Source organism: Kogia breviceps, chromosome 12 (assembly GCF_026419965.1).
Source record: "Kogia breviceps isolate mKogBre1 chromosome 12, mKogBre1 haplotype 1, whole genome shotgun sequence".
Classification (NCBI taxonomy): domain Eukaryota; kingdom Metazoa; phylum Chordata; class Mammalia; order Artiodactyla; family Physeteridae; genus Kogia; species Kogia breviceps.
Genome location: NC_081321.1, coordinates 44,657,880 through 44,683,801, shown reverse-complemented (window position 1 = coordinate 44,683,801; position 25,922 = coordinate 44,657,880). Strand labels below are relative to the sequence as shown.

General features: G+C 55.9%; 2 protein-coding genes across 11 annotated transcripts; one reads left to right on the top strand and one right to left on the bottom strand.

Annotated features, from left to right (window-relative positions):
• Positions 1 to 5,204: 5,204 nt before the first annotated feature.
• Positions 5,205 to 19,247, top strand: STAT6 (signal transducer and activator of transcription 6). Of its 9 annotated transcripts, XM_067009532.1 has the most exons (24): positions 5,246 to 5,447; positions 5,586 to 5,865; positions 8,178 to 8,405; positions 8,532 to 8,668; positions 9,058 to 9,196; positions 9,470 to 9,553; positions 9,975 to 10,113; positions 10,240 to 10,292; positions 10,465 to 10,613; positions 11,206 to 11,337; positions 11,459 to 11,647; positions 11,963 to 12,050; positions 12,175 to 12,297; positions 12,891 to 12,983; positions 13,706 to 13,912; positions 15,074 to 15,168; positions 15,265 to 15,401; positions 15,745 to 15,891; positions 16,109 to 16,172; positions 16,279 to 16,389; positions 16,583 to 16,675; positions 17,474 to 17,539; positions 17,647 to 17,775; positions 17,854 to 19,247. In XM_067009532.1, the coding sequence occupies exons 4-24, from the start codon at positions 8,553 to 8,555 to the stop codon at positions 18,041 to 18,043; spliced, it is 2,544 nt and encodes an 847-aa protein (XP_066865633.1). In that variant the 5' UTR covers positions 5,246 to 5,447; positions 5,586 to 5,865; positions 8,178 to 8,405; positions 8,532 to 8,552; the 3' UTR covers positions 18,044 to 19,247. The 9 variants fall into 9 exon arrangements, with proteins under 9 accessions (XP_066865632.1, XP_066865629.1, XP_066865636.1 ...); XM_067009531.1 differs by lacking the exon at positions 8,178 to 8,405 and having other exon boundaries at positions 5,205 to 5,447; XM_067009528.1 differs by lacking the exon at positions 8,178 to 8,405 and having other exon boundaries at positions 5,236 to 5,447; positions 17,644 to 17,775.
• Positions 19,187 to 25,425, bottom strand: NAB2 (NGFI-A binding protein 2). Of its 2 annotated transcripts, XM_059080815.2 has the most exons (7): positions 24,964 to 25,425; positions 22,630 to 23,503; positions 22,060 to 22,193; positions 21,672 to 21,723; positions 21,446 to 21,578; positions 21,049 to 21,240; positions 19,187 to 20,046 (listed from the first exon to the last, which is right to left on the bottom strand). In XM_059080815.2, exons 1-7 carry the CDS (start codon positions 25,044 to 25,046, stop codon positions 19,937 to 19,939), a joined length of 1,578 nt encoding a protein of 525 aa, XP_058936798.1. In that variant the 5' UTR covers positions 25,047 to 25,425; the 3' UTR covers positions 19,187 to 19,936. The 2 variants fall into 2 exon arrangements, with proteins under 2 accessions (XP_058936798.1, XP_066865639.1); XM_067009538.1 differs by lacking the exon at positions 21,049 to 21,240 and having other exon boundaries at positions 24,964 to 25,397.
• Between the last annotated feature and the right edge of the window lie 497 nt (positions 25,426 to 25,922).

Genomic DNA, 25,922 nt, shown 5'->3' with positions numbered 1-25,922 from the left:
CTCTTTTTTTTTTTTTTTTTTTTTGCGGTATGCGGGCCTCTCACTGTCGCGGCCTCTCCCGTTGCGGAGCGCAGGCCCCGGACGCGCAGGCCCAGCGGCCGTGGCTCACGGGCTCAGTCGCTCCGCGGCACGTGGGATCTTCCCGGACCAGGGCACGAACCCGTGTCTCCTGCATCGGCAGGCGGACTCTCAACCACTGCGCCACCAGGGAAGCCCAGACTTACTCTTTAAATCCATCTTCCACGTTGCAGCCAGGGTGGTCTCTCTACTAAATCTCATCATATTACTCACCTGCCCTAAATCCTCTAATGTTCCACATTGCCAACTACTACCATTTCCAGAAGGTACCTTGCTCCCACAGTATCCATGCTTTTGCACATGCTAGATCCCCTTCCTGGTTAAACTCTCCTCTTGTTCTTTGCCTCAATAACTCCTGAATCTTAATTTTCTTTAAGATTCAGTTCTAGCATCACTTCCCTGATCTCTCCTATCCCCTACCTAGTTTAGGTGCCCCTCCCACATGCTCCCACAGCACCCTGTGCTTCACTGGAATCACAGCCCCAATTATGCTGTTGTATCATTGTTGACAAATCTGACTCCTCCTCTCAGCTATAAGAGGCTAAGAACCGACACCCAACAAATTTTTTTAATTGAATTAACGGGGCACAGATCCTGGGAGGATTGCTTTGTTTGCTTGCTATCAGTATGATTCACTTTAAAAAAAACATAAATTTATTTATTTTTATTTTTGGCTGCATTGGGTTTTTGTTGCTGCACGCAGGCTTTCTCTAGTTGCAGCGAGCGGGGGCCATTCTTGTTGAGGAGCATGGGCTCCAGGTGTGCGGGCCTCAGCAGTTGCGGCTCACGGGACCAGCAGTTGTGGTTCGTGGGCTCTAGAGCGCAGGCTCAGCAGTTGTGGCGCATGCCTAGCCGCTCTGCAGCATGTGGGATCCTCCCAGACCAGGGCTCAAACTTGTGTCCCCTGCATTGGCAGGTGGACTCCCAACCACTGCACCACCAGGGAAGTCATGATTCACTTTTTTAAAGGTGGAGGGATTTGAACATGTTTATATGCTGAGGGTAAAGAGCTGTAATAGGGAATTCCATGGTAGTCCAGTGGTTAGAACTTGGCACTTTCACTGCCATGGTCTGGGTTCAGTCCCTGGTCGGGGAACTAAGATCCTGCAAGACTCAAAGCACGGTCAGAAGAAAAAGAGCTGTAATAATTAGCAAATGAGAGGCTGGAGATTTGGAAGATGGAGGGGACAATTAATGGAACAGTGCCTGGGGAGGCAGAAGGAGAAGCCCTGAGCACAGGTGGAGAAACATACTTTGGGCAGGGGCAGGGACAGAGACACCCTCTGCTCTGAGCCTGAAGGGATGGTGCAGGTGCTGATGAAATGTCTGTTGGCAGAGAGCAGGAAACTGGAGGAGTTTCCAACTGATAGCCTCCGTTTCCTCTAATCTAAATGGTGAGTTGGTATCAAGGTGAATGGAAATTTGGGGAGAATAGAAAAGGCCTGGGAGACAGAGCTGCCTAGGGGCCCACAGCACCTTCCCACACTTCTTCTGTGAAATTTTCCTTCTATCCCTCAATCCTCCACAAATCCCAGGCTGCTGCCCAGTGCTCCTGAATGTGACACGCATTCACCTTGTCTGTGAAATATACTAAGCTCCTGCCATCAATCCATCACTAAGTTTAGTCTTCATATAAGAGAGTGTATGTAAAACAGCCCAGCACCAGGTACACAGTAAGCACTCAGTAAATGGTAGTTTTTGTATTCACTAGCGAAGATGAATTTTGTTTTTTTCTAGCTGCATAGCAGAGTTTACAGGATGATATGTGACCCCGCCCTCTGGGAGCTTATGTCCTTGTCAGAGAAGGATGTACCCATAAGATAATTAAAAAGCAATGCAAAGTGATATGTGATGGTTACCAACATCCAAATGGTGCTTTGTTTTTGATCACAACCAGCACTGAAAAGTACCTTTTACATCAAGACCTAGAACTCAGATAAATATATAAAACAGAAACAAGTTTCATTAGACACCACTTATCCTCACTTTGTGTGATGCATTCTGATATTTTCTATTCTATCATACTTTGTTTTAAAAAAGTGATGGTCAGCGGACTTCCCTGGTGGCGCAGTGGTTAAGAATCCGCCTGCCAGTGCAGGGGACACAGGTTCAATCCCTGGTCCAGGAAGACCCCAGATGTCGTGGAGCAACTAAGGCCCATGCGCCACAACTACTGAGCCTGAGTTCAAGAGCCCGCAAGCCACAACTGAGCCTGCATGCTACAACTACTGAAGCCCGCACACCTAGAGCCCGCGCTCTGCAACAAGAGAAGCCACTGCAATGAGAAGCCCACGCACCACAATGAAGAGTAGCCCCCACTCACCGCAACTAGAGAAAGCCCCCGTGCAGCAATGAAGACCTGACGCCGCCAAAAATAAATGAATAAATAAATAAATTCATTAAAAAAAATAGTGATGGTCAAGGCTCACTGTTATGGGTTGAACTGTGTCTCTCGAAAATTTGTATATTAATACGTTGAATTCATATATCCCTCAAAAATTCACATTCATATGAGGTGCCCCCAGTACCTCAGAATGTGACCTTACTTGGAGACAGGGTCTTTACAAAGGTAATCAAGTTAAAATGAGGTCCTTAGGGTGGGCCCTAATCCAATATGACTGGTATCCTTATAAAAAGGGGAAACTTGGGAATTGCCTGGTGGTTAGGACTCAGTACTTTCATTGCTGGGGCCCCAGTTTTGATCCCTGGTCAGGGAACTAAGATCCCGCAAGCTGCATGGTGCAGCAAAAAACTGGCGGAAACTTGGAGACAGACTGGCATATAGCGAGAATACCATGTTAATAGGAAGATGGCCATCTACAAGCCGAGGAGAGAGGCCTGGAATGGATTCTCTCTCTCAGCCCTCAGAGGGGACCAACCCTGCCAACACCTTGACCTTGGACTTCTGGCCTCTGGTCCTGTGACACAGTGAACTCCTTCTGTGGTCTAAGCCACCCCCCACCCCCCACCCCCAGCCGTGGTGCTTTGTTGTGGCAGCCCTAGCAAACGAATACACTCACCATACTGATTTTGTGACTCACTGTTGGGTTGCAACATGCAGTTCATAGACTACAAAATGCTTTTTTTTTTTTTTTTTTTTTTTTTTTTTTTTTTTTTTTTTTGCGGTACGCGGGCCTCTCACTGCTGCGGCCTCTCCCGTTGCGGAGCACGGGCTCCGGACGTGCAGGCTCAGCGGCCATGGCTCACGGGCCCAGCCGCTCCGCGGCACGTGGGATCTTCCCAGACCGGGGCACAAACCCGTGTGCCCTGCATCAGCAGGCGGACTCTCAACCACTGCGCCACCAGGGAAGCCACAAAATGCTTTTTTCCTCTGCTTTCCCTCATGCGATCTTTACAGAAAGTGGAGGCATGGTGGGATCCAGAGAAGGGTGAGGCAAGCAAAGCACTCACTCTCAGGGTCATGCAAATGGGGGTGTCATTACCAGTAGTCTAGCCAACCACTTACTTGCACCACCTGAAGATGAGTGCCTTCTCCAGTTTGGCACCCTCGACACCTCACCCTGGCCTAGTCCATGTCAAATAGGTATAGCTTTTGTCTCCATTTGAGGGGTTGACACACAGTCACAAAGCTTTTAAGTGGAGTCAGACCCATGTCAGATATGCCTCTAAATTCCTTTGACGACATCACAGTGTCCCCATCAGGGCAATCAGTTAGAGAAGATGATAATAAATATTGTTTTACTACCAGTACGTGCTCCTCACCTTCCTACCCCCCCAAAAGAGCCAAAGTTCACTCCTCTCCTCCTCTTGCCAAAGTTCTGAAAGACTTGGCCCTCCGGAGACCCTTAGATGGCAAAGCCTGAATTCAGCCACTGTCTGTGGATGTCTGCAGGCAGAGTAGGCACCCGGGAGCACACACAAAGTGCCTGTGTCGTGAGTGCCTTTGTGCGCGTGCTGCAATCCTAGCCATTTAAACCCATGGACAGATTGTCTGCCTGCCATCTCCACCCCGGCTCTCCCTACTTTTCAACTGGCTGCCTTCCAGTTGAAGGCAATAAATACATAAACATACCTCCAATAGCCTCTGCCTTTGTGGCGGTAACATTACCCTCAAATCGGGGGACCCTATGTAGGATGGAGGCCCTTCTGTCTTCCTCCTGTCTGGCTAATTCTGGGACATAAAAATAGTGCCTAACGTTTACTATGGGCCAGGCATTGTTCTAAGCCTTCACATGCATGATTGCATTTCACTCTCACAACTTTATAAGTTAAGACCATTATTTGCTCCATTTTACAGATGACAAAACTGAAGCACAAATAGTAAACTGCCCAGAGTTGTGCAGTTAGCAACGTTGGCAGGATCTGAACCCATGCAGCCTGTCCACAGAGGCTAAGTTCTTAACTGCTACCCTCTGCTGCTTGGCTGGGCGTGCCCCTGCACACACTTGCCCATCCACTGGAGGGGAGGGGGAGGAGCTGGGCTCTGTGAATCAGTTCAGACACCAGGGGGCAGCATAGGCCTGGCTTTGGCCCCTGAGCCCAGCCCTGTTTGGGAAGAAAGGAGGGAAATAGAAGCCTCCTCCCACCTTCCACCATCCCCCAGAGACCGACCACCCTTTCCCCATACCCCTCTCTCGGGTTTTTGGGCTTGAAGGGCTCTCTGGGTCCCTAGACCAGCTCCAGCTCCTCCTCCAACAAAAGCTGCAGAAACCATCCACTAGATAACTAGATGGTGACTCAGAAGCTGAGCAAGCCTTGCATATGTGAGTGTGTGACTGCGTATGGCTCTGAGTGCTGACACGTCTGTGAGCCTGCCTGCACGTGTATGTAAGCGTGTGTGTGTGTGGGGGGGTGTCCTTCTGGCTGGGGAAGTTGAGTATGTGTGTGTTTATTTCTGGGTGTGTCTCAAGTGTTTACCCCAGAAACAGATAGGAACTTCACCAAAGCTGCACAGCAGATTCACATGCAAACTTGTCCCTTGGGAATCTACAGGCTTGTGGCTGCTCCCACCTGGGTTTGAGGAGTGGTACCCTGTAAGGAGGGGGCAGAAACGATTTTCAGTCCGAGGGACCCCTGGAGCCCTACAGAATTGTGAGCTTCAGCCTCCCCTCCCCCACTCCTTCCCATCAGCGGTCACGAGACCTCTAAGGCGTTCCCCACCAAGAAGGAAGGAGGACCTAGGAGTTCCAGCTCCCCGGCCGCTTTCAGGGTCCTCCACTGGAGGGAGCGCAGAGCCCAGAGGGATTTCTTTTTCCAGAGGCCACAGCGGAGCCCAGTCCCTTGCGAGCCCAAAACCCCGGCCCCTGCGAAAGTTTGCGTATAGGAGCGGCAGTTTGGGGCGGCACGTCTCTGGCTTGATATTGGGTGACTTTTTGGAGGAAAGTTGATTGCTTTTGAGGGGGGACAGAGTAAGTGGGGATCAGCCTCCCCTCCAGCCTGGCCCCAGGGCCCCCAATCCCCAGTCCTGGCTCCCCCCACCCCATGCTCCCCTACCCGGTATCAGAGGCACACACGCTCACCCCACTTTCTTCCTCTTCCTCCTCCAGCCCACTTTCCCTTGTCTGTGTCGTCAGAGCTCCAGGGAGGGACCTGGGTAGTCGGAGAAGCCGGAAACAGCGGGCTGGGGCAGCCACTGCTTACACTGAAGAGGAAGGACGGGAGAGGATTGTGTGTGTGTGTGTGTGTGTATTTTTTTTCTTTTTGGTGCTGGAGGTGGAGGGGGGGTGCTAGCAGGGCCAGCCCTGAACCCGCTGGACAGAACTACAGACACATGGGGCCTGGCAGTGCCCGCTGAGAGAGGGAGAAGACAGCAGAGGGGTTGGCAAGGTGAGGGGATGCCTACAAGGAGGGGAGGGTGGGGGGCCTCGGACTATGAGTATGTGGGGCGGTGGGTTGGGGGGAGTGCCTCTCAGGATCCTCCCTGGGCAGAGTGGATGGTCCCCAAGAAATTGTTTCAGCTGGGTTTGGTGGCTGGTGGTACTGAGTTTTGGCAGTTTCGAAGTATCAGAAGAATCTGGGGTGAGTACAGGCCCAGCACTTCCCTCCCCCCCTCCCCACCGTGGGTCACTTTTTCCATACACCCAGTCCCCCGCACCTCCAGGGACATGTAAAGGCAGGGAAAGGAGGGCAAGGAGGTGCCCCTGTGCCCTCTGGGTTGGGGGGAGGTGGCCGCCCCTCCCTAGAAGGCTGATACCAAAGGGCAGTAGGTCCTCGACAAACCCCTATCCGGGCGCCCCAAAAAGGTTCCTTTTCAAGGGTGTGGCTAGGGGGTGAGCGAGTCCCAGATGCAGACCTCATGGTGTCCCAGAGGAGGGGGAATTTCCCCCCTCAAAACTGGTCCACTTTTGGCGCGGCCACGTCACGCAGTTAACCCTACTCTTGCTGAACTGGCTCCGCCTCCTGGCCACCCGCCCCGCCCCCGCTGCCGCAGACACACACTGGGCAACTCAGAGAAGCTCGTTTGGCTCTCGATCCTGTGGTCCCACGGTCAGAGGGCTCGGGAATGTAGGGGTTGAGGTGAGGTTTAGGCCACGAAGAGGGCTGATGAAGATCTTGGACGTTGGGTTTCCCTTCCCAACCGGGAAGGGAACACTGGCCCCGCCCCCTCAGGCCGCGGCTCCTCCCTCCCTGCCGGTGTTGGGGGGCTTACAGCAGAAGGTACCCCTGGCCTGGCCGGCCGATTGACCCAGCCTGGTTATTGGATGTGGCTGGGGGAAAGTCTGGCCCCCTGCTGCCTGAGGATGGAGTGGGGAAGATCTGAAGCCAGGGCCAGGCCAGGAAGCTGGTCACTCAACAGGGGCATGTAGAGGAAAGGGGGGCTGCCTATGGCTTAGGAATCGCCTCAGTCCCAAATAGGGTAGGGAGAGAGGTCAAAGGCCTGGGCACCGTGAGACACAGGAGAGGAAGAGGGAAGAGAGAGATGGAGTCCTCCCCTGAGTTTGAAACACAAACCAAAAGGTGCCCCACGCCAAGGTGGGTGTAGAGAAAGGTCTATTAGAGGACCCTAAGCAGGATGGGGGGAGGATTCTGCCTTTGGGAGAAAAGAGCTCAAAGGGATAGGGACTGGGGGGAGGCGCAGGAACCTCCAGAAAAGGGGCGTCTCTGTTCTCCATCTCTCTGGGAGTCCTGGGAGAGGGGAGGGGCTAAAAGTGCAGCAGGAAAACTTGGGGTTACCAGGTTGGGGGACACCCAGGGAGTTTCCATCCCCATCCTTTCTGTCATCTCTGGGAAGAGGGATATTTTGAGAAACTGGAAACAGAGAGACCCCTGGGAAACCACTGGTTTACCCACCCCACCCTGTGGCCCACCCAGAAATGGGGAGGTAGCCCTCTCCCCTACCCTCCCATCTCCTTTCCTCTTGCCCCGTTTTCTTCTCTTTGTTATAGCTCTCTAGCCTCCTTGCCCCTCTTCTAGGCTTTTCACTGAAGGCTTATTAACCCCACTTTTTTCTCTAATCTCTCACCATCTTCCTGAGTTCTCTCTACTTTTCCTTTTTGCTCAACTCCTCTTCTTCAATTCTCCTCCCATGCCTGCCCCCCCTTAAGATTATGGGATTTGGATCTGGAAGGCATCCTAACAGCACAACGTGGTGGTTAATCCCCTCTCGGGTTCAAATCGCTTGCTGAGTGGCCTCAGCAAGTTGGAGAACCTCCTTGAGCTCGGTTTCTCTACCTGTGAAAGGGTTTAATTCTATATTTTAAAAATCATTGCAAGATTTTAATGAGGTAATGAGCTCAGTATAATGCCTCATACATAGTAAGTGCTTAATAAATGGTAGCTATTATTACTCTGCCATCCTCTTCTTCATCATCTAGCCAGGTAGTGTTCAGATTCTTTCACGAAACCCTGGAATTTTGAGGGTTTTCTCCAGGGACACCTTTGGGGTCAGGAGGTGGGGAGAGGGAAGTAAGAAGCAGTAGAATTCCAGCCTACCACACTTGCTTTCAACAGAGAAACTCCAATTTTATATACTTGGGATTCCACAGGTTAAAACTAAAATTGTCTACTGCTTTAAAAAGTTTGGAAAGTTCTGCACTTTATCCAAGCCTCATATTTTATAGATGAGAAGATTGAGGTCCACAGAGGGGAGGTTTCTTTTTATTTTTTTAAATCTTTTTTTTTTTTTTTTTTTTTTCCAGAGGGGAGGTTTCTTGCCTACAGAACCAGAGCCAGGCCTAGAGCTACAACCCTCATTCTCTGTCTTCTCTCAGAGAGCTTTCCCTACTGCCCTATCACCCCTGTCTCCCACCCCACCCTCTGGCTGCAGCTCAGCTCTTCCCACACCATCACCCCTGTGTCTACCGCTGAAGGAATTACCTTGTCTGAGGCATTGGCCAGGAATGTCCCTGGTTTGAGGTGGTCTGGCTGTGAGTGGCGGTGGGGATGGTCTCTGGGAGGGCTGTCTACGGGAGGTCCCTGGCTGCCCCCAAACAAAAGCCAACTTTCTTGGGCACCTCTCAGAGTGCCCAAGTAGCCTTGTTCCTTTTCTCCAGGCACCCTCTAAACCCCAGATCATGTCTCTGTGGGGTCTGGTCTCCAAAATGCCCCCAGAAAAACTGCAGCGGCTCTATGTTGACTTCCCTCAACACCTGCGGCATCTCCTGGGTGACTGGCTGGAGAACCAGCCCTGGTGAGTCCTGGCTGCCCCATGTTGGTCCCCCAGGTCCTCCCCTACCCACCTTCCCTCTCATTAGATTTTCTTCATCCCATTTCAAGACTTGGGACTCGTTATTCCATGTGCAGTAGCCCAGATTTCGCTGGGAGTCTGTGCCACATCAACCAGACTATGCATGTTGATACGTGGAGTCCCCCACCCCCTTAGGAGGCTGAGCCAAAGAGGAGGGAGGTCAGAGCTGGGGTAAGGGCACTACCCACAACAGCTGGAAAACTGGGGAACAAGGGCTTGGATGGAGGCTAAGAGGAGGAAGGAGCCGCTGAGCTGATTGCTATTGGGGTAAAGGGACAGTAGAGCAGCGGAAGCCCTGACCCGAGGCTGCCTCATCCTTGATCTTCCTGCAGGGAATTCCTTGTCGGCTCAGACGCCTTCTGCTGCAACATGGCCAGCGCCCTACTTTCTGCCACTGTCCAGCGTCTTCAGGCCTCTGCTGGAGAACAGGGGGAGGGCAGCACCATCTTGCAACACATCAGCACCCTGGAGGTGGGGCAGGAGGGGAGGGGACAAGGCTGGGTGGGGCCTGGAATGGAGCTGGGGTGAGCATTGGATGCTGGAAGAAAATTGGTGTTCCTGTGGCTAGCTGTTAGCTAGCATGCAAATTAGATTTTAAAAGCATGCAAAGGCATGAAAACTTCTGGAGTCTACAGTTGTGCTGCCTTTCAGTGCATGCGTGAATGGGGGGGCTGGGGATTGGAAGGGGAGAAAGACATGGGTAAGAGCCAGGCTAACCCTGTTTACCACCCTTCATTGCTATAGAGCATATATCAGAGGGACCCCCTGAAGCTGGTGGCCACTTTCAGACACATACTTCAAGGGGAAAAAAAAGCCATTATGGAACAGGTATTGTGGTACCCCCACCTCCCACCCCAACTCAACTCCCTGGGACTTTAGCCTGAGCCATGAGAAACTAGAAGGAATTTGAACTTCAGGAAAAGTTCAGTGTTCTAGGCCCAGGATGACCAAAGAAGTCAAAGTGAGCCCCAAGTTAAGCTCAGAGAAGCTTGCAATGAGGGACTGATGGTAGTGAGGCCTAGGAAGGAGAGAGCAAGTGGTAAGGAGCTGATTCTGCCAGGAGAGAGGTCTTATCTTCAGGAAATTCCAAAAGGTCAGGAAGGACTGTCAAAGGAGAGAAGGGAGTCAGACAAGGGAAATGGTCTGTTTTCTGCAGAGCATGGCAGTTGCACCCCTTTAGGGAGAGGAGGCCGAGTGGAAAGGGCTGGGCAGAGTGTCTCACCTCTTGGCATCTCTCCCTCCTGTGCAGTTCCGCCACCTGCCAATGCCCTTCCACTGGAAGCAAGAGGAACTCAAGTTTAACACAGTCCTGCGGAGGCTGCAGCACCGAGTGGGGGAAACCTGCCTTCTCCGCAAAGCCCTGCAGCCTGGGGCTGAGGGAGGCCAAGGTGGGAGCCCGGGCCTAGAGCCCTAAGAGGGTTCTGGGGAGTGTGTGGGAGCGATCCCATCTTGGATCTCAACCTTGACTGAACCTCAAATCTACCTGCACCCCTGATTTCTGCCCCTACCCTCAGTGTCTTTGCACAGCCTGATAGAAACTCCTGCCAATGGGACCGGGCCAAGTGAGGTGAGTAATGGACTGGGACGTGTTGATTGAGCTCCAAGGGCAGACTTTGAGGATCTCAAATCTGTGGAGGGATGGAGATTAGACCTCAGAGAGGTGAGAAAGAGAGCCCTACCCTCCAGAGCTGGGTGAGGAGGAAGGGTGTGGCCCTGGCTCAGGCCCTTTCTGCCCACAGGCCCTCGCCACGTTCCTGCAGGAGACTGTCGGGGAGCTGGAGGCTGCCCAGGCCCTGGTGCTGAAGAGGATACAGATTTGGAAACGGCAGCAGCAGCTGGCAGGGAATGGCGCACCCTTTGAGGAGAGCCTGGCTCCACTACAGGAGAGGTTGGGGCAGGGCTGACAGGGAAGGGTGGGGGGCTGGGGGTGGACACCTGCTGTCCCTGCTGGAGCACCCACAGGTGCGAGAAAGGAAAACCAGGCCAAAGGGTCTTGGGGTGGGTCAAGACTCAGAGAAGCCCGTTCCAGCAGAGCCACGCACACTGTTGTTCAGGTTGTGTCCTGTACACGTGCACCCGGCAGACGGGGCACAAGCAGGAGTTCTTCCAACCCACAATTCTCTCTTCAAGCCCCATGCCCAGAGGAATGGGAAGTCTATTTGGTCTACTGGGCGGGGCACTTTCAAAATGCACGAAAGCATTGTATGTGCTGGCAGCTGACCTGGGTACCAGAGCCCTGGGGGAGAGGCAGCTGGGTTTCCACAGAGCTTCCAGGCACTGAGAAGGAACCTTCCTCCCCAGAGCCAAGGCATGTCCCACAACTCCGTTAGCCCAGGTGCCTTGCAGCCACGCCCACTGCCCATCCCACTCCTCCATACACACTCTCCTGCTTTCTTCTGGGGTTTGCGGCTGGGGGGGGGGTCTGGGTGGGGAGCAGGCAGCCTAAACCCTGTGCCCCCTGACCACTGTCCTGGCCCCAGGTGTGAGAGCCTGGTGGACATTTACTCCCAGCTGCAGCAGGAGGTGGGGGCGGCTGGTGGGGAGCTTGAGCCCAAGACCCGGGCAGCGCTGATTAGCCGGCTGGATGAAGTCCTGCGAACCCTCATCACCAGGTATGAGACCCCAGCCTGGCCTAGAGCAGACCCCAAGGAAGGAAGAGGGTCAGAGCTGTGGGGAGGGCACCAGGAGGGATCCAGCTGCTAACTTCCCTGGTGCCCTCCTCACTCCTCTCAGCTCCTTCCTGGTGGAAAAGCAGCCCCCCCAGGTTCTGAAGACTCAGACCAAGTTCCAGGCCGGGGTTCGATTCCTACTGGGCCTGCGGTTCCTGGCGGCCCCAGCCAAGCCTCTGATGGTCAGGGCCGACATGGTAACCGAGAAGCAGGCGAGGGAGCTGAGCATGCCCCAGGGGCCCGGAGCTGGAGCGTAAGCTGGGGCTGGAGAGGGGCTGGAGGGTGATGGAGGCCAGAGGAGCCCTGGGGGGCTGGCACCAGGAAGAGCAGGGTGATGACAGAGAGGGTGGGCCATGGACCCTGTATGATAGTCAAGGCAGACGAAGGGGAGGGACCCATCAGTGCTGGAATGGGGTGGGAGCATCATGATTTGGCTAAGATGGGGACTTCTCCCTTAAGAACTCAAGTGGGGAGATGGAGATTAGGGACCAGTAGTCCAGGCCATTCGCCGGTGGACTCAAGCTCCTGGGCCCAGTTGGGATGAGCCACTCTCTGACTTGCCTGGCAGAGAAAGCACTGGGGAAATCATTAACAACACCGTGCCCCTGGAGAACAGCCTTCCCGGGAATTGCTGCTCTGCCCTGTTCAAGAACCTGGTGAGGCCTTCGGGGAGCAATGGGCGGGGGTCCTCAGGCCAGGACATTCTCCTTGGAGAGGGTGTTGGGGGCCCAGGAGAAGCAGTTGCTGCCCTCACCCTCCTATCCCTCGCCCCACCCGCAGCTTCTGAAGAAAATCAAGCGGTGCGAACGGAAGGGCACAGAGTCTGTCACCGAGGAGAAGTGTGCCGTGCTCTTTTCCACCAGCTTCACGCTCAGCACCAACAAACTCCCTATCCAGCTCCAGGTGAACTGAGGCCCCAGCCCTGCCCGAGGCGGGGCCCCAGGTGCCCCTCCAGGCCACACACTGGGGCCCTGCATCCTCACTCTTCATGACTGCCCCATACCCTGTGTGTTTGGGATTTGTGCATGCTGGGGCCCCGGGTGCGTGGGGAGGACCAAGGACTGGAGGGCACACCCCAGGGAGTGACAGTGCAGGAGCAACTGGCACTTACGCATGTTTCACAGACCAGGGCACTGTTTTAAGTCACACACATGCACACACACGCGTGGTTTTCACAATACCATTATGAGGTATGTATTACTACTAGCCTCATTTATAGATGAGGACATTGAGACACAGAGAGATTGAGTAATTAGCCCAGGTCACACAGCTACTGAATGTTGGAGCTGGCATTTGAAACCTGGGGACTCTATAGCACTGACTTGTAACCACTCCTCTGCAGTAAGGCCCTAATTGAGCTTCAGAAAGCACTCGATAACATACCATGAGTTTTTAACCATGTTGTGTGAGTCCAGTAGCTTCCCTGCACCCTCAGAGCCAGCCCTCTGTAGAAGCCCCTTGCCCCAGTAAGAACCCCCTTTCCTCACCCCCTTCAGGCCCTGTCTCTGCCCCTGGTGGTCATCGTCCACGGCAACCAAGACAACAACGCCAAAGCCACCATTCTGTGGGACAACGCCTTCTCTGAGATGGTGATGAAAGACCTGGAGTTGGCGGGGGCAGGGGGGGCTCTTACCTGGGGGGTGGGGTGCAGGCTGGCAAGCATGTTCAAATGAGAGTGACCTTAACTCCTTCTCATAGACCTGTTTTCGTACTTCTGACCTCTTTTCGTGCCAATTTTTCTTCATACTTCATTTTTTATTTTATTAATTTATTTACTTATTTATTTTTTGGCTGCCTTGCGTCTTCGTTGCTGCGTGCAGGCTTTTCTCTAGTTGCGGCAAGCGGGGGCTACTCTTCGTTGCAGCGCGTGGACTTCTCATTGCGGTGGCTTCTCTTTGTTGCACAGTATGGGCCGTAGGCACGTGGGTTTCAGTAGTTGTACCATGTGGGCTCAGTAGTTGTGGCTCGCAGGCTCTAGAGCACAGGCTCAGTAGTTGTGGCGCACGGGCTTAGTTGCTCCACGGCATGTGGGATCTTCCTGGACCAGGACTCGAACCCATGTCCCCTGCATTGGCAGGCGGATTCTTAACCACTGTGCCACTAGGGGAGTCCCCTTTTCGTGCCAATCTTAAAACAGCTATCCTGCAGTAACACCTTAGACTACTTTGGAAAAGCACCATCTTTGTTGAGCAAGCTCAGGGGGCCAAGGCTGGGGAGGGGCAGCCTTGGGGAGGTGGGAAGGATGAAGGCCCTACTGAGGAGGGATGGGGATGTCAGCCTGAGGCTCCCTCTCCTTCTCTCCTCCCCCCAGGACCGAGTGCCCTTTGTGGTGGCTGAGCGGGTGCCCTGGGAGAAGATGTGTGAAACTCTGAACCTCAAGTTCATGGCTGAGGTGGGGACCAACAGGGGGTTACTCCCAGAGCACTTCCTCTTCCTGGCCCAGAAGATCTTCACCGACAACAGCCTCAGCATGGAGGCCTTCCAGCACCGTTCTGTGTCCTGGTCACAGTTCAACAAGGTCATTTCCCTGTGCTTCGGACTTCCCTGGGGCACTCAGGGCTTCCCCCACCTCTGCCCAGGGATCAACCGCTGGGATCTTCAGAATGCCTCACCACGTTCATCAGGAAGGCCTCTGTCATGGCCCAGGCAGGAAAACCCCTCAGGTCTCTGGCATCCCCCCATTTTGGTCTGGAGGCCCTCTGTCCTCCCTCTTTGCCAGTGATCTGAGTGACTCACCCAGATTGTGTGTAAACACAGCTTTGATTCAAGATGACTTTGACCCATTGGGAAAATAGGTCTTATTGCAAAAGCAGGGACGAAATCCCACAGGGACATATGCAATAATACTAGCTACCATGTGTTGATAGCTTACTATACGCCAGGCACTGTGCTTCAGCAGTTTATATATGTTACCTTGTTTAATCATCCCAACATCCCTTTACCCCCATTTTACAGAGGATGAACCCGCTCAGAGGGGTTAAGTAGTCTGTCCAAGGCTTCCCAGCAAGTGTGTGGCATGTCTGGGATGGAACACCGTATTTCTGACTCTTGCTCTTGGCTACTACATTTTACTGCCTCCAAAAGAAGGTGGCTCAGGACTGGATCTGTTCCAAGAACAGGGCAAAAAGGAATCTGGGTGACTTGGTTGAGGACCAGCTGGGTAAATGCAGTCATGCACTGATCTCTTTTTTAAAAAAGGAAGAAAGAAAAGCCCACACGACCAGAGGATGAGTTAGCAGAGGGAGCAGGACACTCATACCCTGCAAGCTGCCTTCTCTGGACACCACTTCCTCCAGGCCTCCTTCAGGAGGGTGTGGAGCACAGCAGTTAAGGGGGCCCAGCCCAGACTTCCTGGGCTGAATCCCAGCTCTGCTTCTCACCAGCTGTGTGAGAAGCAAGTTATTTGACCTTTCTAGGCTTCCATTTCTTCGTCTGTAAGATGGGATACTCACAGGACCTACCTCCGTAAGGCTTGTAAAGATCAGATACGTTAATTTATGAAAAAAGCATGGAATAGTGCCTGGCACATGGTAAGCCTGAGTGTTGACCATTGTCATGGATGGGGTCTCAGGTCCAATGTGGTTCCCTCAGTGTTGTGACTCTGTCGTGTAGGTACTCACAGCCCAATGCCTGCCCGAACTAGGCTCCTGTGCTCCCACCAACTCCCCTCTCCCCACAGGAGATCCTGCTGGGTCGTGGCTTCACCTTTTGGCAGTGGTTTGATGGCGTCCTGGACCTCACCAAACGCTGTCTCCGGAGCTACTGGTCAGATCGGTGAGTCCCTGCCCCAGGTGGCCTGAGCAGCTATACCTCCAGCTCCCACTCCACACCCTGCGACCCCACCCACATCCTCTCCCTCATCCCGGCCAGGTTGATCATTGGCTTCATCAGCAAACAGTACGTCACTAGCCTTCTTCTCAACGAGCCTGATGGAACATTCCTCCTTCGGTTCAGTGACTCAGAGATTGGGGGCATCACCATTGCCCATGTCATCCGGGGCCAGGATGGTGAGGTCACCCCCCAGCCAGTCCTCTTCCTCTGTGCCTGTGTGCCCTCTGGGGTTTCTTCTGGGGAGGAAACCTCCTGGCCTTCCTTGAGGCCAACGCTGATCTTCAAGAAGTTCTTCCTGAGGTCCAACTTCTCTTCCTCCTTCTGTGTTCTAAACGTCTACCTTCTCACTGTGAGCTCTGTGGGAATGGAGACTGGTGGGTCTCCCTCCCTCAGGACCCTCATCCTAGCTCCTCTCCTCCTTTCCTTGGTAGATTGAGAATGAGTCCAATAGTGGGGGGAGGTTGGGGAAGGGGAAGAAAGTCTGGACAGAGGGGACTCAAGGTCTCATTCCTATTGTAGGCTCCCCACAGATAGAGAACATCCAGCCATTCTCTGCCAAAGACCTGTCCATTCGCTCACTCGGTGACCGAATCCGGGACCTTGCTCAGCTCAAAAACCTCTACCCTAAGAAACCCAAGGACGAGGCTTTCCGGAGCCACTACAAGCGTGAGCTGGGGCTGGCGGTTCTGACTCCTTCCTGTTGTCCACCTTCTCCCTGCTCCCAGCTGCCCCCTCCCTGCCTGCTGTGTGTCATCCCCGACTTTTCTCTCCATTTTCTTCTCCCTGCCTCTGCTACCTGCCCATCAGCGATGCTCACCTTTTCCACCTCCCTTCCTCCCTAAACCAGAAGCACTCCATGGCTCTCCTTTCCTTCCCACAACAGCTGAGCAGCTGGGTAAGGATGGCAGGGGTTATGTCCCAGCTACAATCAAGATGACTGTGGAAAGGTGAGTGTGCTGGTATGGATGGAGGGTGGGGCCCAGTACTTACCTGTGGGAAGGGGTGGTGGCATCAGCCCCTGGTCAGTCACACATGCCTCCTCCCCTCCTCCAGGGACCAGCCACTTACCACCCCTGAGCCCCAAATGCTTACCATGATGCCCTCTTATGATATTGGAATGGTCCCTGACTGCTCCGTGAACATGCAGCTCGGCCCAGATATGGTGTAAGAAGCTTGAGAGACGGAAGTGGGAGTGGTCTGTGCCAGCAGGCTGTTTCAGCACGGGCAGTTGGGAGGCCTGGCACTGGTGGCTGAACTAGGGAATTTCCTTCCCTTGAAAGGGATTCCCCATCTTGAGGCGGGGATTTGGGGTGTCGAGGAGAAGGGCTGGCATCAGGGATCTGCTTTCTCTCCCCAGGCCCCAGGTGTACCCACCACGCTCTCACTCCATCCCCTCATATCCAGCCCTTCCCCAGGAAGAATCGGTCAATGTGCTGCCAGCCTTCCAGGAGTAAGTGGGGCCACCTCTGGGGAACAGGGTGGGACACCCACCTGCAACGGGCATGGGCACTTGCATTTGTTAGGGAAGGCTCTTCTGTGCGAACAGGGTGGCAAAAAGCCAACACGTGTGTCTCTTCTGTCCATTCCACTGAGGTGTTAGTGGTTAACATCCAGGTTCGAATTCCAGCTCCACCACTTGCTGACTTTGGGCAAGTTACTTAAGTCTGATGTGTCACCTGTAAAATAGGGAATAATGATAATAACAATACCTACCTCACAGGGTTATTGTGAAGGTTAATTGAGTTAGTAGTATGTGTAAAGCTAAACACAGTACCTGGCTCACAGCAAGAGCTATGTATTAGTATTATCTTTCCCATCCCTGAAATCTACTGTCATTTATCTGCCGTCTTGATTTTTATTTATCTTTTTGGCCCTGAAGCGGCATAGACACTTGTTCTCTAGGTAGCACTCAGGTGCTTACTAACTCTCAGTCAAGGCACGAAATCTCCCCTCCCAGGAATTGAGGTAGGGGTGAGGACAGGGGTACTTAGAGCCAGCAAAGTTCAGAGTCCAAATAAACATTAAAAATTAGCTAATCTAGCCCTCCTCTCTCTCCTGCCCCCAGTCGCCAACGCATAGGCATTTATACAGATGAGAAGACCAAGCTCACAGGTGGAAATGGCTTAACCAGTGCTCGCTGTCAGGATGAGGAGCTGGAAATACTGTTTCCTCACTCAATGGTCTTGACTTTGCAACACCCTGCCCTTGTCCAGCTTTCCTTTGACTGTGCCCTCCTTCCTGATTCCAGACCTCATCTGCAGATGCCGCCCAGCCTGAGTCCGATGAGCCTGCCCTTTGACCAACCTCACCCGCAGTGAGTGACAACACCCCCATCCTGAGCTCACGCTCCTCATTCAGTCATTCCCAGCCTCAACCCCCCGACCCCCGCCACCACCTCACTGACTTCTCTGGGCCCAGCAGGGGCCTGCTGCCGTGCCAGCCTCAGGAGCGTGCCGTGTCCAGCCCCGAGCCCCTGCTCTGCCCAGATGTGACCATGGCGGAAGAGAGCTGCCTCAGGCAGCCGGTGGGGGGGTTCCCTCAACGCACCTGGTGAGTGTCAGCCTGGGGGTGGAGCCTGAGGAGTGGGTGCCATGCCTCTCCCACCGCTTCCCTCCTTCCTCCCTGCAGGGTCCGCGAAGACATGCTCCCGCCCTTGCTGCCTCCCACTGAACAGGACCTCACCAAGCTTCTCTTGGAGGGGCAAGGAGAGTCAGAGGGAGGGTCCTTGGGAGCCCAACCCCTCCTGCAGCCCTCCTGCTATGGGCAGTCTGGGATCTCAATGTCCCACCTGGACCTAAGGGCTAACCCCACTTGGTGATCCCAGCTGGAGGGGGAGCCCAGAGAGACAGCTCGCCTGCCCCCGTGGACCTGCTCTGAACACCTGCCTGTGCTCCTGCCAAGCAGCAGCTGGGCAGGGTGCCCTCCTATCCCCACCTACTCCCTGGTCAGGAGGAAAAGACTTTGCCAGGAGAATGTACAGTGGGTGCAACACATCTACTCCACTGGAAGGGATATTCAGGTTCCAAGTGAGACACGCCCCCAAATGCCTGCACACGCAGAACACACACACACACACACACACACACACACACACACACACACACACACACACACACACACACACACACACACACACACACACCCCTCTCTCTCTCTCTCCTTGGAAGATGGGGCTGAGCAGGAAGGGGGCTGGGCCAGAGCACAGGTGAGGGCACGGAGGGCTTCTCTGCTTGCCCCGAGCCAGGGCTCCAGACACACATGTGGAAACACACAGACACATGCACGCATCTGCTTCAGAGACTAGGGACGGAGGTATGGGCTTGGGTCCCAGCCCTGGGGGGATGGGAAACAGTTTAGGAGACCCTGGGAGAGAGGGGGGTCTGTACGTTTCGTTGCTGATGTGGGTTTTGCCCAGATTAAAAAAACAAATCCCAATCAGCTCCGAATTCCTGTCAGTCAGATGGAGGCTTCTGGATATGTAAGATTGTTTGGAAGTACAAGGGCCGAGTTTGTGTATAGCTGTGTGAAAGTGTGTGGACCTGAGACATATATATATGTCTATATATATGTGACATATATAGATGTCACACACATTAGTTTTATAGCCACATAGAACATGTTACCTCTCTGATTTTGCCTGTGTGACAAGTTTGGAAGTGTTATACACTGCACAAAAGACGCCAGCGAGTATACTGCCCTCTCTGATGTTTGCTAACCCCAACGTACTAAGTTTTGAGTATGAATGCCCAGGTTGGGTCTATGTGGCTGTACCTTCGGTGGCTCAACACCTCCAATCCTGCCCAGAGGCAGAGGCTGAGCCTGGGGTCCAGACTCAGGTGTGTGGTCCTCGTGGTGTATTGGGGGCCCTACCCGCTGCTTCTTTTCTATTTCCCCACCCACTGCCAGCTTCCCTCCACTCCCCAACCCCACGCCACCCTTTCTCCATCTTGGGGGTCATAGATCCTAAGCCATAAAATAAATTTTATTCCAAAATAACAAAATAAATAATCTACTGTACACGATCTGAAAAGAAAGACGCTCTAACTGCTCAGACAGGTGCTGCGGCCCAGATCCCAGCTGAGGGAGACCCTGAGTCCACCCAGGCCTCCCGAGGGGGCCAGTGAAGGGGACCCCACACCCCCCCTAGAGAGGGCAAGAGGGAGAGAACCGCTGAGGACTTGGGGGGAAGATGGGGATGGGTGGGCGAACTGCAGCACTTGTTAAATTAAAGAAACAAACTAGAAGCACAAAAATGGAGGAGCAGAGGGGAGGAGCAGGTCCAGTGTTCCCAGGCCCCCAGAGCTGGGGGGAAACAGTTTCCGTTTTTAGCTGCTGGACCCTCCCAGGGAAGTCCCCTTTTCCCCCATGTCCAAACTGAGTCCAACTGCTCACGTCACTGATTCTAACTAGAGAGGATGGGAGTGTGCTGTGTAAGGGAGGGGAGAATCCCAAGTGCCCTGGAGGCAGAGTTCTTGCCTCCTTGCTCTGGGCAAGGGTGAGGGGGCACCGTGCACCCTCCTTGTGTCCTCTCGCCAGGCCCCTGCTTGTTATTGCTTGAAGCCCCATAGTTCTATGCCCATGGGGCAGGTGGGGAGGCAGGAGAAGGGCAGCGGAAGGATCCAGGGTTGTGACTAGATGCCAGGGATGGAGTGGAGGGGTCTATGTGAGCCAGAAGCCTGGCGCCCTGGGTCTGAGGACGCCAGTCCCCCCCTCACTGCCGGCTGGCCTCAGCCTCCACTTTCACGCTGCTCCTTCGACCTTCCACCAGAGCAGGATGGGGTCCTGGGGCAGGGCATCGGTCCAACAGCCCCTCCTCGAACTCTGCAGGGAGAAGGGGTAGGTTAGGAGACTGCGGGGTGGACGCTGCAGACAGAGGGGGCTGAGAACAGAGGCAGGGGTAGAGAAGGCTGCGACGATGAGCTTGATTTCCTGACTCCTGCCCACCTCCGGTCTAGGGGGCGGTTCCATACCCTAGTGTGTGCGCCCCCTCCCCTTGTTGGCTGTGTGTAGCTCTCTGTCTCTGGATGTGTCTCTCTCTTTCTGTCTCTCCCGCCTCCGTTCTGCTGGAATTTCTGGTTCTGTCAGGAGCTGTGGGGGCGGCTTGGCTCTGACCTCTCCCCCTCCCCCCTTCCCAGGCTCTGCTGCCCCCGCTTATCCCTGGCCTCCTCCCAGGGCCTCCCCCACCCTACCATGCCCCCCAGGGTTCTTAGAAGCCAAAACAGGGGGGACACAGGAAGCCAGCCTCCCAGCTCCTCCCCCAAGAAGAGCCCCCCTGTCAGTCCCCGCCCCCAGTTCCCACCCACGCACAGTTTAAAAATACCAAGCTAGGGTTGGTGGCTTTGTCTGCTGCGTCACTCTGAGCCCAGCCGATGCCCGGCCCTCTGCCGGCCTCCTTGCCTACTCCCGCTTCCCCCATCCACACACAAAGCATCCCCCTCTGGGCTCCTCCAATTCCAAGCTGGCAACCCTACCCCAACTCCTGGCCTGCTCCACCCTCCTGCCTTGGTAGAAGTTCCATCCAAACTTCCCTTCTTCGTGGCTCTCTTCTTCCTGTTCCCCTTCATTCCCCATTCTCTGTCTCCCTGCTCCCCAAGCTCTCCATTCACAGACGTCCACTTGGGGTTAGACCCTCCCCATTGGCACCAACCCTGCAGGGTCCCCCCCCTCCTCAACCCAAGGCCTGGTTAGCTGGAGCCCCACCACGCTACTGCCCTCTCCGGTGACGGCACCCCTCTTCCTCCCTCCTGGCCCGAGGACACCAGGACTGCTGTGTGGGGCCTGGGTGGCAGGGGTGCTCGGGGACGGCACTGCTGGCTGCCTCACCTGCGAGAGGTGGCTTTGCGGGCACACAGGGGCTGAGGCGGCCCACGCGGTCGTGGGAGACGAGGCGGGCTAGCCGCAGCCCCTCATCCATCAGCGTCTGCTGCAGGATGTGGCGGCTCCACAGCCCATGGGCTGGCAACGCCAAAGGCAGGTCAGCAGGGGGCGGCGTCAGCCTTGGGCACGACCCCACAGCTGTGGGCAGGGGCACGGGTCAGGTAGGGGGCCGCAGTCAACGGAACCCTCACCCTCAACCAAACAGCCAGCCCCATGGGCCCAGGCCCATTCGCTCCCACCCAGCCAGGCCTCCCAGCCCTGTGCCAGGCGGTGGCCTCCTGGTGCCCTCCTCCCACGCCTTCCCCCGACCCCCGCAGTGAGAAGCGCTCTGACGCGTACTCACCCTGCAAGTGTCCATCCAGGCTCTCCCCGGACAAGCTGGCGCTGTCTTCCTCCAGGCTGGGGCGGTATGGGTGTGCATAGGACTCAGGGCCTGGGGGAGGCTGCTGGATTTCAGAGTGACTTTGTTCTCCAACCTGTGAATGCCCCAAATGGGGAAATGAGGACTGGCAAGGGCGGGGGCTGGGGAAGGCTGCCCTAACCTCCTATATGTACTCTAGCAAACCTACCTCTTGTTTCAGTTTCTTCATGGGGGGGCCTCCCAGTTCTTCAGGGTGGAGCCTGCAAAGAGGGACAGAAACAAGGAGAGTGAGGCTGGGGAGGGACACATGGTGGACAGGACACAGAATCTGATGGGGAACATGCATAATTCCCAGAATCTGGAAAGATGAAGGGTAAGCAGGAGTCCCCAGCTCAAGCATTATTGTTGTGGGGGGCAGAGAGGACCTGAGAGGGATGGGAGGTGGGGCCAGACCTAGGCAAGCGGACTTGGCCAAAGGCAGGGACACGGAGGCGGGTGGGAAGCAGGCCTATAGGCACCTGAACTGGAAGTTAGGACGTGACCCATCTCCTTGGCGGGATTCTGATCTAGAGAGAACCTGGAGAAGGGGGTCTCACCTGGAGCCCTTCAAGGAGGACAGGTAGGTGCTCTCTCGGGCCACTTGGCGGGACAGGGAGAAGAGTTCCACCCTCCGCAGTAAAAGAGTGTTGTCCCTCATGCAAAACTGGGCAGCAGCCTCGTTGATGGTCAGCTGTGGAGAGGATCGCCAGAGCAGTCAGAATCCTAACTGGCCCACTACCTTGCCCAGACCTCCTCACTCCCCTTCACCATCAGACAAATGAGGCTCATCCATCAGATGTTTGCTTGGGTTTTGACACCATGCAGGAGCTTTCTGAGGAAGGAAAAGAGGTCAGCACCCACAGCTTCCTAGGAATGCCTGGGGCCTCCTTCACTCCTGTGGCGTCCTGAGCGGCATGGGGCTGGACAGCCGGGCTCTTGCCTGTGTCTCTGCTTCCCCCTTAGTTGAGGGAATCACTGCAACAGCTGAGGTTGGTAGGGGAGGGGATCAGGGTCTGGGGTCCTGGTCATGGGGCAATGAAACAGACTTGGGGAGTGTGAGGATTCTCAGAGGTGAGTAGGTCAAGGCCTGAGAGTCAAGAGCAATCCTGGGAGGCTGGGGTCCTCACCTCATGCAGGCTCAGCTGCTTGCCCTCCCGCCGCTTGGAGTCAAAGCGGCCATAGATGATGCTGTATTTGCGTATCTCCTCTTCCTTCTGGCTGTCATTATCGTCCATCTCAAAGATGTGGCCCACGCTCCGTGCCAGCTTCTTGTTCAGCTTCAGCAGGGAAGTTACCTCTCCAGCATCCCCCCTTGGGAAGCTTCGGAAGATCCTCTCCACGCTCTCCACCACCATGCGTACCATCTCTGGCTCCAGTCGATCCGGACCACCACCAGCCCCAGCTGCTGCCAGCCCCCCAGCCCCAGTCCCCTCAGGGACTCCTCCCCCTGCAGGTGGGGAGAACGGGGGTGAGCCAGCCTCCTCTTCTCCTCCTGCCCCAACATCAGACTCCGGAGTGCTCCGGCCTGGCCAGATCCGGGGGTCCCCTGCCCCAGGTCCCCCAGACAATGGCGACAGCTTCTCTCCAAGTTCAAGGGGGCTCTTAGGGCTAAAACTGCGGGCACTGCCCGCCTTTTCCCCTGGGCTGCCATGCCCGTTGCTCATGCTCCCTTTCCGGGTCCCTGCAGTTTCAGAGATCTTGAAGAGTGGAATGCTGGAGACGGGCACGGCAGGCACTGGCTGGCTGAAGAGCCCTGGATTGGTGGCCCACTCTCTCAGTGCCTTCTGTAGGCGTCGGACATGGAGGGGCTTGGTGGCCATGCCCACGAGTGCCATGATCTCCAGGAACTCCTCCTCACCCGCCTCACACAGCTGCTGCACGTCGTCCCCTCCCTGCTGGATGAAGGTCTCATAGTAGGAAAGGAGATTGGCGCGCTGCAGGACCCGGTACAGCTGCAGCTCCCCCAGTGTCCGAGGCAGGGCCATGGCTCGGGCACTGGGCCTGAGAAGGAGGCGCACAAGGAGGGGGTGGGCAGTCAGTGCAAGTTCCCTTGCTGGGTACCAACCCACACTCACAACTGTCTTCTCTTTCCTGCCTGTTTCTCTTCCCCTCTTTTGAATGCTCTCTCTACCCAGAACTGAGCACAGACTATGAGAATCAGGCACCGCTCAGAGGCACAGACATGCCAGTGCTATCCCAGACTGGCCGGAAGTACCAAAAGCCAGACCAGTTTTTGCCGAAGTCAAAGGCTCCAGGCCCCCATCCTCAGCTTTTACCTTTCTGGCCTGGGGCAAGGAGACCTTGAGCACTGAGGCCAGCCAGCACACCCCTGGGACGGGTGGACCAACCTCTCTTCCAGAAAACAGTCCTCATCTTCCACCCTAAACACCTAGCAGTCTCAACATTACACAAGTTAACTTCGCACACTGAGGTGAATACAGGACCCCCATCCTCCCTACAGTGGACACCTAGGACCACTATTGGACAGCTTTATTCCCTGGTGGCATCCTGCTCAGGTGGCTGAGAGACAGGGGTGTGGCCCCTCCCCTCCCCCGGCCCTTTTCCACTCAGTGAGCTAGGCAGAACATCCTCTGCTCCCCTTTTCACACCCCTGCTCAGCTTTTCCCACGGATTAGGCATTCTTTGCCCACTCTTGCTGTCTCTCCCCAGGACCTCCCCTGCCTTCCAAACTGCCCAGTGCACCTCAGTTGGCCCCTCTCCCAGCAGTGACCTTCCCACCTGCTCCATAGGTAGGCTTCAACTCAGGCACGGGAGAGAGGAGGAGTGCCTCAATTGTTCTGCTCCGGGGCCCGGTCCGCCCCCACACACTCCCACAATGCTACCGTCTGTGGGCGAACACCGCAGGGGGGCTCCCGCCTACTCTTCTCTCCCTCATTTTCCACCCACGTCTTCAAGGGTTGTGTGGGAGCGACTCAAGACCCCTTGAGGGAGGGGCTGCACAACGAAACTCCCCACGAAGGCCACAGAAATGGAAAGAGACGCCTAAGGCATGCTCCGCTTCTGCAGAGCTCCTCTGATTGCTCTGTTGGTTCAAAGGCGCCGGCTTCTCCCGGACCCCGGAGCCGCGCGCTCTGTGCCGACGACGGACTGAGCCAGCTGAGTGGCCCTCCCCCGGCACTGTTGCCAGCTAGAGCTCCAGGGCTTCCCCTAGCGCTTGGGAGCCTCCACATTCTTTGCAGGGGGCTCACATGCCAGGTCATGCGCACAAAATAAACGGGCGATGGAGAATTAAGACACTGCTCTTTCTCATCCAGCTTCATCAGCTTCCTGCCTGCTCCCAGGGCCCCTAATTCGAAGACGCACCCCCTTTCCGTCAGTCTCCACCCCCCACCCCCGTCCCGCTTCCCCTCGTCCTCTGCTCGACCTCCGCCCTCCGGACCCCTTTCCCGAGTCCAGCTCCACCCATCTCCACTCCCCGGCGCTTCCCTTTGCCCACTAACTTGAGTCTGGGCTGCGGGGTCCGGCGGGCGCTGTCCCCTCCGCCCGGCGGCTGCTCGGCTGTGGGGGAGGGAGCTCTGTGCATGGACGGCTGCAGACCACCGGGGATGCCCCTCTCGGTGCCCAGAGCTCAGCGCCTGCCGCGCGCTGCTCTCTTCGGGGCGCGCGAGACCGTGTCCGCCGCTGTCCGGGCTCCGTCCCTCCCTCCACGTCTCCTCTCTTCGAGCCTCCGCGCCTCTGTCTGTGCCTCTGCCCCCCCCCACCTCCCCGGCTGCGCTTGCCGCCTCTCCGCGCCTCCGCCCCCGCAGGACGCACGGGGAGCGAGGCCCGGCGCAGCACTGTATGCCTGGCGGGCGGAGGGCGTGGGCCGTGCCGGGGGCGGACGCCGGGGGCAGGGGGCAAGCGCCCGGGCCTCTCCGCCGGCCTCAGAGACGCCGCGGCGGAGAGACGGAGAGAGGCGGAGACTGGGGGGAGGGGGTGTGGAGCAGGAGGCGGGGGCGGGGACTCGGAGCCTGGGCGCCGAGTTGGGGACTGAGGTGACCGACGCTGGGCTGTGGAAGGCGGGCTTGGGGATCCGGCGGGCGGGGCGAGGTCGCTCCGTGCCGCCCACGCCGGATGCACAGCCGGCCTTCTCCGCGCCCACGTACCCACGTGAGAGCCCAGCCGGCGACATTCTTACTCCCACCCCCTTCCCCTCCGAGCGGAGAGCGGAATTTCACAACCACGCACAGGTACACAAAGACACAGAAGCGCACGGACGGGCACAGGCGCCTAAACTACGCGGACGCCTGCCTGCCGACACTCGGGCCTCGCGGTGCTGTACTTGTGAATGTCAGGAGCGAGACCGGAAAAGTTGTTGGAGACTCGGGGTGCACGGCTCCTTTCGCGCGTGCATCTGACTCCCATAGGGTGTGCACTTCAGGCAGGTCTGTGAGCGTGGGGCTCTGCAGGAATCTTTTAC